General features: G+C 37.2%; 2 protein-coding genes and 5 non-coding genes across 8 annotated transcripts in view; 6 read left to right on the top strand and 1 right to left on the bottom strand.

Moving 5' to 3' along the window:
• Positions 1-351: 351 nt before the first annotated feature.
• Positions 352-15,104, bottom strand: part of LOC113038477 (DCN1-like protein 1) — a 31,020-nt gene continuing 16,267 nt past the window's right edge. Inside the window, exons 1-7 of one of the 2 annotated variants that reach the window (XM_026195915.1) lie at positions 3,984-4,113; positions 3,191-3,404; positions 2,866-3,034; positions 2,625-2,755; positions 2,452-2,534; positions 1,786-1,882; positions 352-1,157 (exon numbers count right to left, since the gene is read on the bottom strand). In XM_026195915.1, the coding sequence (XP_026051700.1) occupies positions 1,081-1,157; positions 1,786-1,882; positions 2,452-2,534; positions 2,625-2,755; positions 2,866-3,034; positions 3,191-3,404; positions 3,984-4,049 (837 nt within the window). In that variant the 5' untranslated portion in view covers positions 4,050-4,113 and the 3' untranslated portion in view covers positions 352-1,080. Of the gene's footprint in view, positions 1,158-1,785; positions 1,883-2,451; positions 2,535-2,624; positions 2,756-2,865; positions 3,035-3,190; positions 3,405-3,983; positions 4,114-15,104 lie in introns of those variants that run through there. The other variant, XM_026195926.1, reaches the window with a different exon arrangement.
• Positions 6,453-15,061, top strand: LOC113038437 (eukaryotic initiation factor 4A-II). Its single transcript, XM_026195846.1, has 11 exons — positions 6,453-6,606; positions 7,333-7,390; positions 10,275-10,407; positions 10,596-10,735; positions 11,150-11,318; positions 11,516-11,625; positions 12,629-12,772; positions 13,054-13,191; positions 13,444-13,533; positions 14,189-14,268; positions 14,358-15,061. Exons 1-11 carry the CDS (start codon positions 6,578-6,580, stop codon positions 14,500-14,502), a joined length of 1,236 nt encoding a protein of 411 aa, XP_026051631.1. The 5' UTR covers positions 6,453-6,577; the 3' UTR covers positions 14,503-15,061.
• On the top strand, positions 11,056-11,122 carry LOC113041345 (small nucleolar RNA SNORD2). The gene has a single exon (XR_003275383.1). It is a non-coding gene; the product is annotated as a small nucleolar RNA SNORD2 (small nucleolar RNA).
• LOC113041339 (small nucleolar RNA SNORD2) lies at positions 11,375-11,444 on the top strand. Its single transcript, XR_003275382.1, has one exon. It is a non-coding gene; the product is annotated as a small nucleolar RNA SNORD2 (small nucleolar RNA).
• LOC113041307 (small nucleolar RNA SNORA81) lies at positions 11,665-11,842 on the top strand. The gene has a single exon (XR_003275378.1). It is a non-coding gene; the product is annotated as a small nucleolar RNA SNORA81 (small nucleolar RNA).
• Positions 12,807-12,992, top strand: LOC113041302 (small nucleolar RNA SNORA81). The gene has a single exon (XR_003275376.1). It is a non-coding gene; the product is annotated as a small nucleolar RNA SNORA81 (small nucleolar RNA).
• LOC113041332 (small nucleolar RNA SNORD2) lies at positions 13,295-13,371 on the top strand. Its single transcript, XR_003275381.1, has one exon. It is a non-coding gene; the product is annotated as a small nucleolar RNA SNORD2 (small nucleolar RNA).

The following is a 15,104-nucleotide window of genomic DNA, read 5'->3' as shown; positions in this document are numbered from 1 at the left end:
AAATTAGTTTAGGAAATAATTTACTTCCACATGTCTTCTTAAACCTGTATGACCTGTATTTTTTTTTTTAGAACATAAAATATTAAATATATATTTTAAGATTTTTTTTATCCATATAGAGGTCCATAATGATAAACACAACTGTTTGATTTCATCTTTTGTGTTCAAACAAAACAAAGTCATACATCTAGTCATTTTGTCATATCCGAGTTTGGAACAACATGAGGGTGAGTAAATGACGAGTTACATTTTTGGGGGAACTTATAGTGCTTATGGTATTTCAAAGGCTCTAAAGCAAGTTTCACTAAAGGCTCGCTGAACTACCACAAACAAAATATTTCCAAGGCCATCTGACTTTATTAATCAAAACCTGATTTTATTGTATGGATCATGTGACTTATCAAAGTGCGTAATGAACTGCAAACACAGTAATTCAATACATCAAATGTCATTAATCAAGGAAAACTGAGGTAATGTTCAAATTATTATTATTTCTAGGATTGTAAAATATTATATTTTCAGTTATTATGACCTATGGATATAATCAGAACAAGCAAAGTGAAATCACTGTCTGGATATCAACAGAAGTACATTAAGTCACAATAAAAAACAAAAAAGCAAATGTGACTGGCTCTCAAGACACCAGTTACTCGGTTTTATAAAATGAAGAGAAGACAATCAAAACACTTTGATGTGTAATTTTCATAAAATCCAAATGGAAAGAAACAAACATTCAAAGCAAGAATGCACATGGAGCACTAAAATTAAGATTTTGACATTTCCTAACTGTATCTGTGACAGCTTGTTCGACAATCTGCTTCATCTGAATGAGACCACTGAAGTCCCAGAGACTAAATAAGATCCTGTGTGAAGTCTGAACAAAACCGGCCCAAAAAGATAAAAGCCCAAATCACCATTAGACGACTGAGGAGAAAAGATGCCTTTAATGTCTCTGGTTTGTATGAATGTCTCAGTCCTGAGGGCTTGGAAAAGGCAATGCAGATCTCAGTTCAGTCCTCTGTGCTCAGCAGAAGCTGTTTGTTTTCAGAGAGGCCCAGACGGCCCTCAGAAGGAATGTACTTATACAGCGGTGCTCTTGGTGCCAATGTACAGTCGTGCAAACTCCACAAAATCATCAATAAGAACTGGCCAGGCTCCTAAATAAAGGGGGAAAATCAAAAGTATGAAAGTGAGCCTCATTTAAAATCTTACTCACATGATTAAATTAAAACAATATGTAAAGTCTTATCATTTGACAACGTGATGAATGAAACCTTATGAATGTTAACTAGCTCTCTGAACACACACACACATACATATATATATATATATATATATAGTCAAACCAAAACATTTTTTACTAGCGTGTGCATAGTTCATTTATGTAAGTGAGGATTGCAAATTCAAGTAAACTGTGACATATTATACCTAAATATTATTCATACAGTGGACTACCAGTAAAACTGATAAAAGTTTGGGACCAAATATTATTCAGACACTTACTTTGACCTGACCATGTTTTGCTTAAGTGTTATTTGACATTATCAAGATGAATTTGTTCTGACAGTTTAACTCTTGAGTTCCTGTCATATATATGTATATTTTATATATATATATATATATATATATATATATATATATATATATATATATAGCCCCTTTCACACTGAGGTTCTGGATAATACAAAGTATTTTGTGTGTGTGCGTTTGTGTGTATGTATGTACTGTATGTAATGGTATATAAACATGTAAAAGATGAAATAAGTAAAAGAAGTTCAAACTAACCTTCCTCGTCATAGTTTGACATATCGTCTGTGATCATCGTGCTGAAATCTAACAAAAGGTTCCACGTGTCTTTTGGAATGGATCGCTTATGATGCTCCTGAAAGGCAGAAGCAGAAGCAAACAAAACATACTCATCCAGGTTTATGGTTTTAAACACTATTTTTTCACCAGTGCAACACTCTACATTACTTTTGCAGCAGTTCAGTCTGGACACATCAATGATAGCTGGCAAAAATCAGAGTCAGTCTGTAGATTTTGGGCAACCAGTGTTGAAAGATTTCAAAGAAAATAACAGTGCATCATGGACACAGACTCTGACTGATTTAGCATCAGACTATGAATCTGTCCAGCTTGAGGATATCAGACATGTTTAGTATTTTGAGCTGATTTTGGAATGCATATGGTTTTAAAACGTTTTGCATCTTCTAGCTACAAAATGCATGTTTCTGCTCGAGTCTGTTGTGTTCAGAACAACTTGAAGGTTTTGTCTAGTGTATAATGCACAGTGTTCTCTGTAACAGATTTTAAATTCTGCAAGTGTCAAAATAACTTTCATAGTTTGTTTTACAGTTTGGTGATGATAGTGAGGCATGCATTTAAAAACACAATCAGGTTTAAAAATTAAATCTATTTTTAACGTACAGCCATGAACAGATCGATACTCACCAATAAAAATTTGTTCCATAGATCTAGAAATTTAAAACGCCCAGCCAATATTAAATTCCAGTACGCAATTGCCATTTCTAGGTCTAGAGAAAAACAAAACAAAAAACCTGAAAAAACGCTAGTTAACTATACAGAAATGAAAAGTAATAAATGTGAATGAACCCAACACATGCCTAAGCCCTTTTGTCCTGGATTCTTAGCAAAGTTGAACGTGAACTGATAGAAGTCTTTAAATTTCCCTTGGTCCTTCAACTCTTGCTCCATCCTGGGTAGCTGTGCTTTGAGTTTCTCTATACTGTCACATCTTGACAAAACAAAAGGCAAAGATCAGCATTTCAGTGTGAACGTCACTGGTTGAGGGGAGAAGATGATTCGGAGAGCTCAGACATAATACAAAAATAAAAAAAGATTTACCCTTGCTCAGCCATTCCCTCCATGAATTCTTGTTTGGAGAACTCACATTGTGTCGCTGCCCGAAACTTCCAAGCAATTAGCAGAACGCTTACACTGGCTGGATCAAGTCCCAAATCATCGCAGAACTGTTGGATTCCATCTATACCGATCTTGTTATCATCTTGAGGGTCTGCAAAAATCAATACAATGCAAGACATTTTCTCTTTTCTTAAAAATTCTTACAGGAAATTTACACAAAGCATGGTTTATAGGGTTTGTAATAACTCTCTATATTTGAACACACAAAACACTATTTATAAGTAATGATATGCTGCTCAATCCTTACCTCTGTATCGATTGTAAAGCTGTTCTAACTTTTTCCGGTCTAGTGTTCCCTTTAGGTTATGTATGTAGAGGTCGGGATTTTGGAAAAAGTTGTCTGTAGCAACATCTAGCTTCCAATCATTCTGTGACAAACAATTCAACGCTGTTTTCTCATTTGACTGGGTAAAGATCATGAACTGGCGAACTTTATCCTTCTGAGAGGATTTCAGCTTGTTCTGTAATAGGGAAAAAGTAGAAAGCCATATTCAGTTAGTTAGATATTGTATATTAACATTCAGTAGTACAGCAGCGTGTTCTTGTACATAGACGCAGTCTGTGTTAAGAATCAGCATACTGACAGCAAGTTATTATTTAATGACAAGTAAAAAAAAAAAAAATTGTTTTGTTCTAGAAGTCAGATACCACGAAGACTTTATACATCACCGCTTGTCTGCTGAACTGCTTAACAGCAGCATTTCAAACTGTTTGCAGAAGGTTTTGTAACCGATAAACAAACAAATAATCATGTACTGTGGCCCATTAGTTCGGCTTCTCATTTGTAAAACGAACTTGACAGTCCTTCTGTCCAGGTCAAACAGCTTTGACCTCGCTAGCCTCACAGCTACCTGTTCTGTATTGCAGTCTAGCAGTTAATTCATCAATACTCTCTCTCCTGCTAGGTAAGTTTAAAGGAACGTCGTCGCCAAAACAGCCTAACAACTAAACATTATTCGTCTTAGCGCTTTATGGGTATTTTGTGACTGTAACGGACATTAGTAAAACAATTGTTTTTGTTTGTTTTTTTTTACATTTACCATGTTTGTGATTTCCAGACTCCCTCTTCCGCCGTCCCTCTCTGCCTTGCACCTACTTCCGTTCATGCGCAGTGACACTTGTACTGCAGTCAGCTGTTCGCCTTAGAGACTCGGGATCATTTACGAAGTACTATTTTCAGAAACAGCAATCTGTAAAAGGTAAATCTAACGTCCACCACCAATGTGAAAAAGAAATGTAGTATTATATTGAAATGAATAAGCAGAATTTTGTTTTTCTATAAACAGGCTAATGAACAAATTATTTTTTATTTTTTATTTGAAACTGAGATTTCGATGATTGGAAAATAATTTTCAATTAATACAATGTTAAAAGTCAAAGTCAGTAAAAGTCAGTTAATATATATATTTCTTATGTTAAGAAAGATATTATTCTTAATGAATGATTATGCTTATGAATAATTATATATGTGAATTAAATAAAACCCATTACGATATATGACAATTTGTAAAATCCAGTAACCACAAAAAAATAAAAAATAATTGGTACTCTGTAACAGAAATGTTCAATTTATATGTTACTAATTAACACTTGAATGAGCTTTGTTCAACCAAGTCTCTGCCTCTCTCACACACAACAACCTTGGAGAGGTGAGGTGTCCAAGTCGCAACATCTCACTACTGGGGTGCCCCAGGGCTCAGTTCTTAGACCACTTCTTTTCTATGTCTACATGGCATCATCAGGTTCTGTCATTCATGGAACATCTACCTTTCATTCATGCTGATGATCTGACGGTATCTGCTCGCATCACAGCTTGTCTAACAGACATTTCTTGCTGGATGATGGACCATCGCCTTCAACTCAACCTTGCCAAGACAGAACTGCTTGTGATTTCAGAAAACCCATCGTTTCATAACAATTTCACCATCCAGTTAGGCTCATCAACCATAAAAAACAGCCAGAAACCTTGGAGTTATGATTGATAGTCAGCTGACTTTCTCAGACCACATTGCTAAAACTGTCCGGTCCTGCAGATTTGCTTTATTCAACATCAAGAAGATCAGGCCATTTATTTCGGAACATGCTGCACAACTCCTTGTTCAAGCTCTTGTTTTGTCCAGTCTGGACTATTGCAATGCCCTCTTGGCAGGTCTTCCAGCCAGTTCTATCAAACCTTTACAGTTAATCAAGGCATTAATGTTTGACTACAAAACCACCACTGGCTCTGCACCCCTTTACCTAAATTCATTACAGACTTATGTGCCCTCTAGAAGCTTGCGTTCTGCAAGTGAACGTCACTTGATTGTGCCCTCCCAAAGAAGCACAGAGTCACTTTTACGGACTTTTAAATTAAATCTTTCCTCCTGGTGGAATGATCTGCCCAACTCAATCCGAGTCCTTAGCCATCTTCAAGAATCCCCTAAAAACACATCACTTCCATCTTTATTTGTCCCTCTAACTCTAGCACACTTGTCCCTTTTAGACTTGCACTCTATTCATTTTCTGCTTGTTTTCTTAAGAAAAAAAAGAAAATAACTAGATTTCTAATCTTTTTGTATTCTGTCTGTTTTCTTTTAATTTATTATACAATTAACAAAATCAAAAAACACCTCTAACACTATCTCAGATCACTATTTTCTTTTTAATTATTATATTATTTAAAAGGCCCTTGCTGTGTACTGCAATAATCTAACTGAGACTTGTTGTAGCACTTATCATTGCTCTTTTGTTGATTTTGATTGCTTCCATTGTCCTCATTTGTAAGTCGCTTGCGATAAAAGCATCTGCTAAATGACTAAATGTAATGTAAATCTAATTACTGTTATCCAGATAACATAAAGACTACATTCACCCTAACTTTTAAAACATAACATCATTAAACTAATTAAATTGAAAATGTATTCCAAACTAATTTAGCTATAATGAAGAAGAAATGTTGATGATTTATGTATTTTTCAATTTTATCACATCTTAAAAATTTAACTGATTTATCCACTTTATCCATCTCTATGATGTCATAGATAATAAGTGAAATATTATAGGTTTTAAATTATAAAATGGGTTCTAGTGGTTTTACGCATAGGAAAAAAAAAGCAGTATGGTGGACTAAAAGTAATAGTTCACACAAAATGTTTTCATTATTCAACATAATTTTTTTCAAACCTAAGCTGCCTTCAGGCATTTTCTTTTTTTTCTCGGTTTCCCTTTCTTTAAAGACTGAGTGACCGAGGCTAAGGAACAGCTCGTTTTGTGTTACACGGGTGAAAGAAAGAGAAAATAGAACTTTAATTTTAAGGTGATCTGTCACTGTAACTCAGTCCCATTTTAAGGCCATAAGTGTGGAGACCCCGTAGCGACTCCACTACTCCCAATCAGTGGTGCAATATCCTTGCGCTTCTCCATATAGTCCCATGCAAACTTAGACATAACAAAGATAAACTCTCATAAAATGAACACGTATTCAACTCGCATTTCACCTATCGCGACTGATCGATAAAACGCCAATCGCGTGTAGCTGTCTAAGTGTTTATACAGTTTTATTCTACATTTACAAAAAGAAGTTCCGGTTAGATAAAATCGCTAGAGATTCACATGTTCTTCCTTTCCAAGTGAATGCCGAAGTCGCGAACGGACCATGTCTAGCGGTTCTGCTGATTACAACAGGTAAAGTCTTTATGACATGTTACCCGCAAGCATTTTATGTCAAATGTTTTCCGTAAATGTGTGTCTTGTTGAATTTGAAAGGCTTCGGGCTAATTATATCACTGGTGCTGTGGATTTTGACGTGGCGCGTGTGATAGGCCGCATGCTTACATGTGAACTCTCACGTATTCATCGCTCACGGCCGTCTATGGCCAAATCGGTTATTTTATACTATTTCTTTTCAATAATTGACATTAGTAAAGATCGAAACGATGATCGTTAACCTAAGCTTCACGCCCAGCCTGAAATCTAACGCGTGGTTTCCATGCTTGAGGCCTTGCATTCGTGTCTCCTTCACTACCTTAAATCTTGTTCTTACTTTGTAAAGTTGTAGGTTTTGTGTGTTGTTTTCTAATGTCTTTAGCCATTTTATTATCGGGAGGTAAATAATTGTTATTCTACTACAACTACGAGTAGTATAAACTGCTTTTTAACACATTAAAGATGAGGAAGTGATTCTACTGTAAATAAGTGGGACTAAATTTGGGCGTAGGCTTTAAGGGAGACCATGACGAAGATATTTTCACTTAATGCAACCCATTATTGACTAATATTTACTGCTTTGATTGTTGTCCACGTGGCATTTTTGGAACGTGCAGTCACATGCACGCTCATGTCATGATGGGTCTAGTTTTGTAATGCTGTCAGTTTATTAACATCATATACTTGTGCTGTATGTTCCTGTAGCTCACGAGATCGAGACCATGGGGGGCCTGAAGGAATGGAGCCTGATGGTGTCATCGAGGTGTGTATGGTTGTGAAATCTGGTGGAGTGCATTAGTGGTTCTAATAATCATCTGGACTGGTGATGAATATTTTTAGGTCAATCCGTGAACTGCCTTGAAGATGGGGTCACATTCTGTGGGTGAAAAGGTTAATTGTCATTGGTTTAAAAATGTATGAAGCACAGCTCCCACAGATGTCACTTTTAAACCAAGCACATTAGTTTTAAAAATTTATAAATAACTTTTTTGATGCATATATTATATTACACAGCGTTTATTCGACTGATGTTTCAGATTTGTCAGCAAAATATTCAGATATCATGGTGAATGAATACAACAGAACTGGTAATGATATGGGTTTCAACGAATGCTTATTCGTTTTCAGAATTTGTTTGGCATTTTATTTTTCAGCTGTAATAAGATTTCCCTCAAGAAATGAGTAAAAATGGTCCAGGAAGTTGCATAAACTCAGCCTTTATGTAAGGACTGTGTCTTAACGGAACACTCCACTTAAAAAAAAAAATAAAAAAAAAGACTAATTTTCCACTCTCGTTGAGTTTTACTGTTTTCAAATTCATTCAGCCGATCTCCGGGGCTGGTGGTAGCACTTTTAGTTAAGCTCATCATAGATCATTGAATCTGATTAGACCGTTAGCATCTCGCTCAAATGATCAAATACTTTCTAGATTGTCCTATTTAAAGCTTGATTCTTCTGTAGTTGCATTGTGTACTACGACTGACGGCAAATTAAAAGTTGTGATTTTTCTAGGCCAATTACTCTGCTATCGCTGCAAATATAAAAACTATTTTCAGGGGCTGCGTAATATCACTGCGCCTGCTGCACCCATGGTACGACAGCAAAGTTCCTTGACTATTACGCTGGAATGGTAGTATAGTTCCTAGCCATATCAGCCTAAAAAAATTAAATTTTTCATTTTCTGTCAGTCTTGGTACACAATGTAAATACAGAAGTCAAGTTTTAAAGGGGTCATATGATTATTTTATTTTATCATTTTGTGTATTTGGTGTAACTGTTGACATGCTTTAATGTAAAAAAAACAAAAAAAACATTATTTTTATGTACATTATACTGATACTTTACATTTATTGTATGTCTTCTATACCCTGCCTCTCTCAAACACACAGTTTTCTACAAAGTCTGTCCTCCTGATAAGTGCAGTCTGCTCTGATTGGCCAGCTGACGCAGTGCATTGTGATTGGCTGAATACCGCAAGCACTTGTTTGGAAATGTAACGCCCCTTTCCATAATCATGAGCTTCATCCAAGTATAGGTCTCTGCAAGAATGTAATGGGAGTTACAAGATCAAGGTGTTTTTACACCATGATACCTGATTGGTTGATGTAATAGTGACGTTAGGTTTAGGGGTGGGGTTGAGTAAGGGGGATCATTTAGATTGCATGATTCAGAAACACCCAGCAGTTTTAAACCACCCACATGGTGATAAACGCCCACTTTTGCTCTGCAGAGACCTAAGTCTCGCTTCATCTGATCTGGGGTGCGTTTCCCATAACCATAATTGCTAACCTGTTAGCAATTTAGTTGGTTGGCAATTGGAAATTGCATTGCAACCAACAAAGTTACTAACTTAGCAACTGTGGTTTTGGGAAATGCACCCCTGAGCTGCTTCCAAATGTGGTTTTAAATCAGATACATATCCAATATCTGGAGATCTGACCAACGGCTCAACATGCATTCAATTCCTTGTAAAACTCTCAATGCGAGGGTGACACGTTTGCCCATAAATATGGTGTCTTAATGCCCGTGTGCTGTATGCATTTGCATTTTGAGATGCAAACTTCACAATCAGGAGCTGGTTTTCAACCTCTGCCCTGTGAATTTTACAAATACAGCAGCTTCTCTTCTATAAGCTACTTTAAATTGCACTTGATTGCAAGCTTCACACTTGCACAGTCTCTTGTTAAATTATTCAAATTCATTTAATAAATATCTTGGTGCTACTTTTTCACTAAAGAATTCTACCTCTAACAAGCTATATAAAATGGCAGACCAAGTGAAAATGACCATTTATCCATCCAGTGAGATTTTGAGCTGCAAAACCTCCATGACCGCTATTGTCCATGCTGGCAAATAATAGCCAAGTGGCCACTTGACGTGAATTATATAAATTTTAATAGCATGACCATTCATAACCAGAGGATCTACCATGTGTGATCCCTCAATAGCGGAGAGGGATAGTGAATACCAGTCGCGTGTAAATTGAGTGTAAACCGATGGACCGATAGTACATTTTTGACACGTCTCGGTTCTGCCCGAGTTGGAAAATGAACCTATTTAAAAGAGAGAGGAAAAAAAAAACTTGAGTGTTCTTTTAAGAACAAGTCTGACCCACTAGCTGTTAGTCAAGGGGGAATGAGTCTTTCTTTTCAGATTCAAATTAGATCAATTTACATGATGTAACTGGCTTGAAATTATCATCAGTCTTAAAGGGGTGGGGGGGTGGGGGGGCAGAAAATTAACTAGTAAATTCAGTTAAAGCTTTTTATGCAACAGCCACACTGGTCTCCAGTGTTTCATATTCTTTTTGGCTACAAACACTTGAATGCAACATACTGCTAATTTAGACTTCAGAATTGGTCATTAGGAAATCTCTGATAGCATGTGAAGGCACAAAAAGCCCTGTTTGTTCCCATTTAAAACTTCCCCCAATTCTTTAATTGACATGCCCCAATACAGAAAGAAGGGTCTTTCTTGAAAAAAATCCTTAATTGTAATTTCAATATTGCTTAAAATAGTGCTTTTCTTGTGTGCTCATTGTCTGAGGCTTCATGGTATCCCGTCCCATCACCTTACATCAAGCATATCGTCTGTACCTGATGAGTTGAGTGTTTTAAGTGAGATCTCTCTTACTCATTATTTTACAGAGCAACTGGAACGAGATTACGGACAATTTTGATGACATGAACCTGAAGGAAACTCTCCTTCGTGGAATTTACGCCTATGGTTTTGAGAAACCCTCAGCAATCCAGCAGAGAGCTATAATCCCTTGTATAAAAGGTACAAACAAGCTCTGTTACTTTCAGCTTTTGCTTGATGTGGTTTTTAATAAACAAGATTACCTGTGCACAATCTTCTTTCTGTATATTAGTTTGTAGACAAGCTAAACTGAAGTCTGCGTCTGCTCATTGTAAACCTGATAGTATGTGCTTCGCATTAGTGTGAATTGATTCTTGATTTCTCCGTAGGATATGATGTTATCGCTCAGGCCCAGTCAGGCACTGGTAAAACGGCCACATTTGCCATTTCCATCCTGCAGCAGTTGGAGATTGAGCAGAAAGAGACTCAGGCTCTGGTCCTGGCACCAACCCGAGAGCTCGCTCAGCAGGTATGCTGTACCTGAGGTCACCATAAACTTAGTGTCTCAGACCAAGGCGGCATATTCTGGCAGTAGCCCCATTCAAGGTACTCTTTCGCTGTTCTTCCTGCTCCATCAGTCATTACATGTGGATGTTTTTCTTTGTGTGTAATTTTATGAGCTAGTTGGCAGGAAGTAATCAGGTGGTGCTTCAGCCAGAATAATTTTCTGTAGTACAGGAGTATTTACTCTAGATGATTGGAAATGAGATTTTAGTTAATGGTTTGGTTGTTAGACTGCCAGGTGGGTTCCATGGGATGATTGTGGCAAAAAAGAAGCTCTGGACAAAAGTGTGAGATGGTATACTGTCTTTCGGGACTGACTTGTTACGGATATGAACTTTTCAACTGATCATACTTGTAAATGTGGCTCTCTGCTCTCTAGATTCAGAAGGTTATCCTGGCCCTGGGTGACTACATGGGGGCTTCATGCCATGCTTGCATTGGCGGCACCAACGTGCGGAACGAAATGCAAAAACTCCAGGCGGAAGCTCCACACATCGTTGTTGGCACGCCAGGCCGTGTGTTTGACATGCTGAACAGGAGATACCTGTGTAAGTAGTGAATGCAAATGAATTAGGCTAAGACATGCAGGCCCAGCTGGGAGGAAGTATGACATGATGGTATCATCTTTCGGGACGGACCTATAATGAAGACATTTACAACTTAACTGATCATACATTTCACTATAATGGTTTTACTGATTAAAAAGGATTTTTTAATTAATGTTTTTTTTGGTTTGTTTTTACAGCTCCCAAATGGATCAAGATGTTTGTCCTTGATGAGGCTGATGAAATGCTGAGCCGTGGGTTCAAGGATCAAATCTATGAGATTTTCCAGAAACTAAGCACAAACATCCAAGTAAGTCCATGTCTTGATACCAGACTCTCAATGGAGGCGTCTTCCACTCAAAAGAACTGTGCTAAAATTGCAGATTCAAGGTTTTCCTGGTTTATGCGATGATGCTAGCAGAGTATGATGTGGAAGAAGAGCAGTAGCCCTGTACCAGGAATGAAACTAAGCCAGACCTCTTTCTTAATGTCTAGTGGCTTATGTGTCAAGGTCCAGAGCAACAATACATCAGTTTTCAACTGGAAGAAATCTTTGATTCCATATTAAAAATACGTGGCTAAACGTTTAAAATCAATTCATGCCAAACTGGAGACGATCTGTGCTACTTTTAGGTAGCTCGTCAATGTATTTATTTTCAAATATTCAGTCAAATATTTTTGCTTCCATTGCACAAGATTCCATTGCTGAAGAACCCACGCATTACGTTACCAAAACTTTGAGTTCATGCAGCTCACGTGCTGCTGTCATTTAAAGGGCAAGTGGTTCAGAGAATGGCTGTATTTGAATGAGGGTTTTCAGCTGATACCTGCTGTTAGAACAGAAGGAATGGAAGAGAGCTATACAGTATATGCATGCAAGTAAAACAAGATATATCTACATGAAAGCCAAATAAATTTGTCAAGTCAGCTTAATGCACGAAGCTATGAAGTGCATACTGATCATTTACCTACCCACGATACTTTTTTTTTTTTTTTTTTTTTTTTTTTAAGCAAGTAATGTCAAACTGGAGAGGGTTTTTATTTTATTTTTTGGTCAGATGTTCTTGCTTCTATTTATGCACGAGATTCTCAAGTAATTCTCAAATCTTGCTGAAGAACCCGAGCACCACGTATGTTCCAAACTTTGAGTTCATGCTGCTCAGGTGCTGCTGTCATGAAAGCAAAAGGGAGCAAATCAAGTACTTGTTGACAAATTATGTAGTTGTTTTTTGATGCAAAATCCTTCTAGCATTTTCAGAATTGACCTATGTGTGTTTTTGTCAATGATCTAACCGTATCTCATGTATCTCAAGGTTGTGCTGCTTTCGGCCACCATGCCCGCTGATGTGCTGGAGGTGACCACCAAGTTCATGCGTGAACCTATTCGCATCCTGGTGAAAAAGGAGGAGCTGACTCTGGAGGGTATTAAGCAGTTTTACATCAATGTAGAGCGAGAGGTGAGGCACTGGTTGTCTCTTTACTGTCTCATGTCCCTTCTTTTAAAAGCACCATGCTAAAATCACCAGCTCAAGGTCTTCTGGTCTTGCTCTGGTGTTTATGCTAGTACTGGTAAATCTTAAAGAAGGAAGAGCAAAAGCACATGGTCGGAAATGAGTCTAGGGCGGACCTCTTTCTTAATGTCCGGTGTCCAAGGTCTCGAGATTTTGTGCTATATAGTTCATGAACTCAGGATATTGATGTAGGATGACTCCGCTAATGCTAATTCACTTATCTGTAGGAGTGGAAGTTAGACACGCTGTGTGACCTCTATGAGACCCTTACAATCACCCAGGCTGTTATCTTCTTGAACACGAGAAGAAAGGTTGACTGGCTGACAGAGAAGATGCATGCCAGAGATTTCACTGTGTCTGCTCTGGTAAGCTGATGCACATCATTTAGAGTTGATGTTTAGAATAGTTAATGGTAGGCCAGGTTTGATCGAGACCGATTGCACATTATGGTGCTTAATGCTGGATAAAGTATGAAATGATGGTCTACCATCTTTCGGGACTGACCTTTCATGGAGAGAATTGTTTCTAAACATAACTGATCGTACTTGTCCAGCGTTTGTTAGCCAGGATGACGTGTGTGATGTCTTGCATCAGTTAAAGCAGTCGGTGTTTTTCAGCATGGAGACATGGATCAGAAGGAGCGAGACATAATCATGAGAGAGTTCAGGTCTGGCTCTAGCAGAGTGCTCATAACCACAGATTTGCTGGTGAGTAGGGCTTTTATTTTCAGAATTTCAATTGAAGAAAACCAATTGTAAATTTAAGTTATGTTGTCAAAAATATTGCAATGTGGCTGTATTAGGCTACTGTGGTTAAAAAATGTTACTAAAAACTAGTAGTAATTCAAATTCAGTGTCTTCTATTTTAAGTCTGAATTTCAAGGGAATTGCCATTTAGTTTTTTTTACTTGCTCTGCCTTTTTAAGACAAAATTATGAACAACCCTTTTTGGTCAATATTGGCGATATTTTCATTACCTCTATAAAGCTACATTTTGTCAAGTTTAAGCAAATTTTCAAGATGAGTAAATGGTTATAAAATTAGAAATGAACTAAAGCGTGATTTGTTGTAAGAAGATTCAGCATGATGAAATGGTGAAATCAAAACATTTATGAATTTACTTTCAGTGGCAGATTAACAGATGTTGAATGAGACTTTTTAACAGTCAGTCCAGAGTATTTTTTTTATTTTTTTTAATGGCCTTTAAACTTCTGGTGTAGTCTCATGATTAAATTTTATTTTTTTTCTAACTTGGATTTTACTATGAAAACAGCTGTAGAACCTTGTATAGCATAAAAAAATACACAAAAAGTTACATTTGGTCCTTTTTAGCATGTCTGACCCTGAAATCCCTGTTCCTCAGGCTCGTGGAATTGATGTGCAACAAGTTTCACTTGTCATCAACTATGACTTGCCAACAAATCGAGAGAACTATATCCATAGGTGAGTAAAACCTCAAGGTGCCAACATGTTTTTCACTGGCTGCATTAAATTTATTGAATGTTGATGTCTTGGCTATAATCGTTTCTCAGGATTGGCCGTGGAGGTCGTTTTGGCAGAAAAGGTGTAGCCATCAACTTCGTTACTGAAGAAGACAAAAGGATTCTTCGAGACATTGAGACGTTCTACAATACAACCGTTGAGGAGATGCCCATGAATGTTGCCGACCTGATTTAAACCTTGGAGATTTTAATGCAGGGATAGTTTTTGAATGATCACTTCATTTGCGCTTATTTTATTGGAAGAAAAAAAAAAATCTACGCTCCTCAATGCTGGCTGCGGATCCGACTTACGAATTTGATACGTGACGTTGACTCTCTGTGGACAGTTGTAGACTCCAACCATATCAGTATTTACTGGTGGTGGTGTTTACAGAACATGGGTTCTTTACATGTATTCTTTTTTAGATGTTTTTTCCCTAGTATGTTCAAAATGTATGCGTTAGGTGTTCTTCATCGTTTAGTAATTTACTTGTGGACTAAAAGATACAAGTGCTGCATTAAGTCTGCCAATTATGTTATGCTAACATATGTGTGCAGTTTATCTGGGCTCACTTCACCTATTTAGTAATATAAAGGCACTTTTTAGTTTTGTGGAATGTATACTTTAAATATATTGTTTTATCAAGTACTACTTTTTGTGAAGTCCTCTTAAGAGGTGGGTCTTAACACCTTAACTCAATGTTTCATGTAGTGTTTGGCCCATTTGACAATAAAGAGGATGGTTATTCTGTCAATGAGTTGTTGTCCAGTGTCTTTTGAATTGGTTCAGCCAATACT

Source organism: Carassius auratus, chromosome 2, assembly GCF_003368295.1.
Source record: "Carassius auratus strain Wakin chromosome 2, ASM336829v1, whole genome shotgun sequence".
NCBI lineage: Eukaryota > Metazoa > Chordata > Actinopteri > Cypriniformes > Cyprinidae > Carassius > Carassius auratus.
The sequence above is the reverse complement of the archived record's forward strand: the minus strand, read 5'-3'. Positions and strand labels throughout refer to the sequence as shown.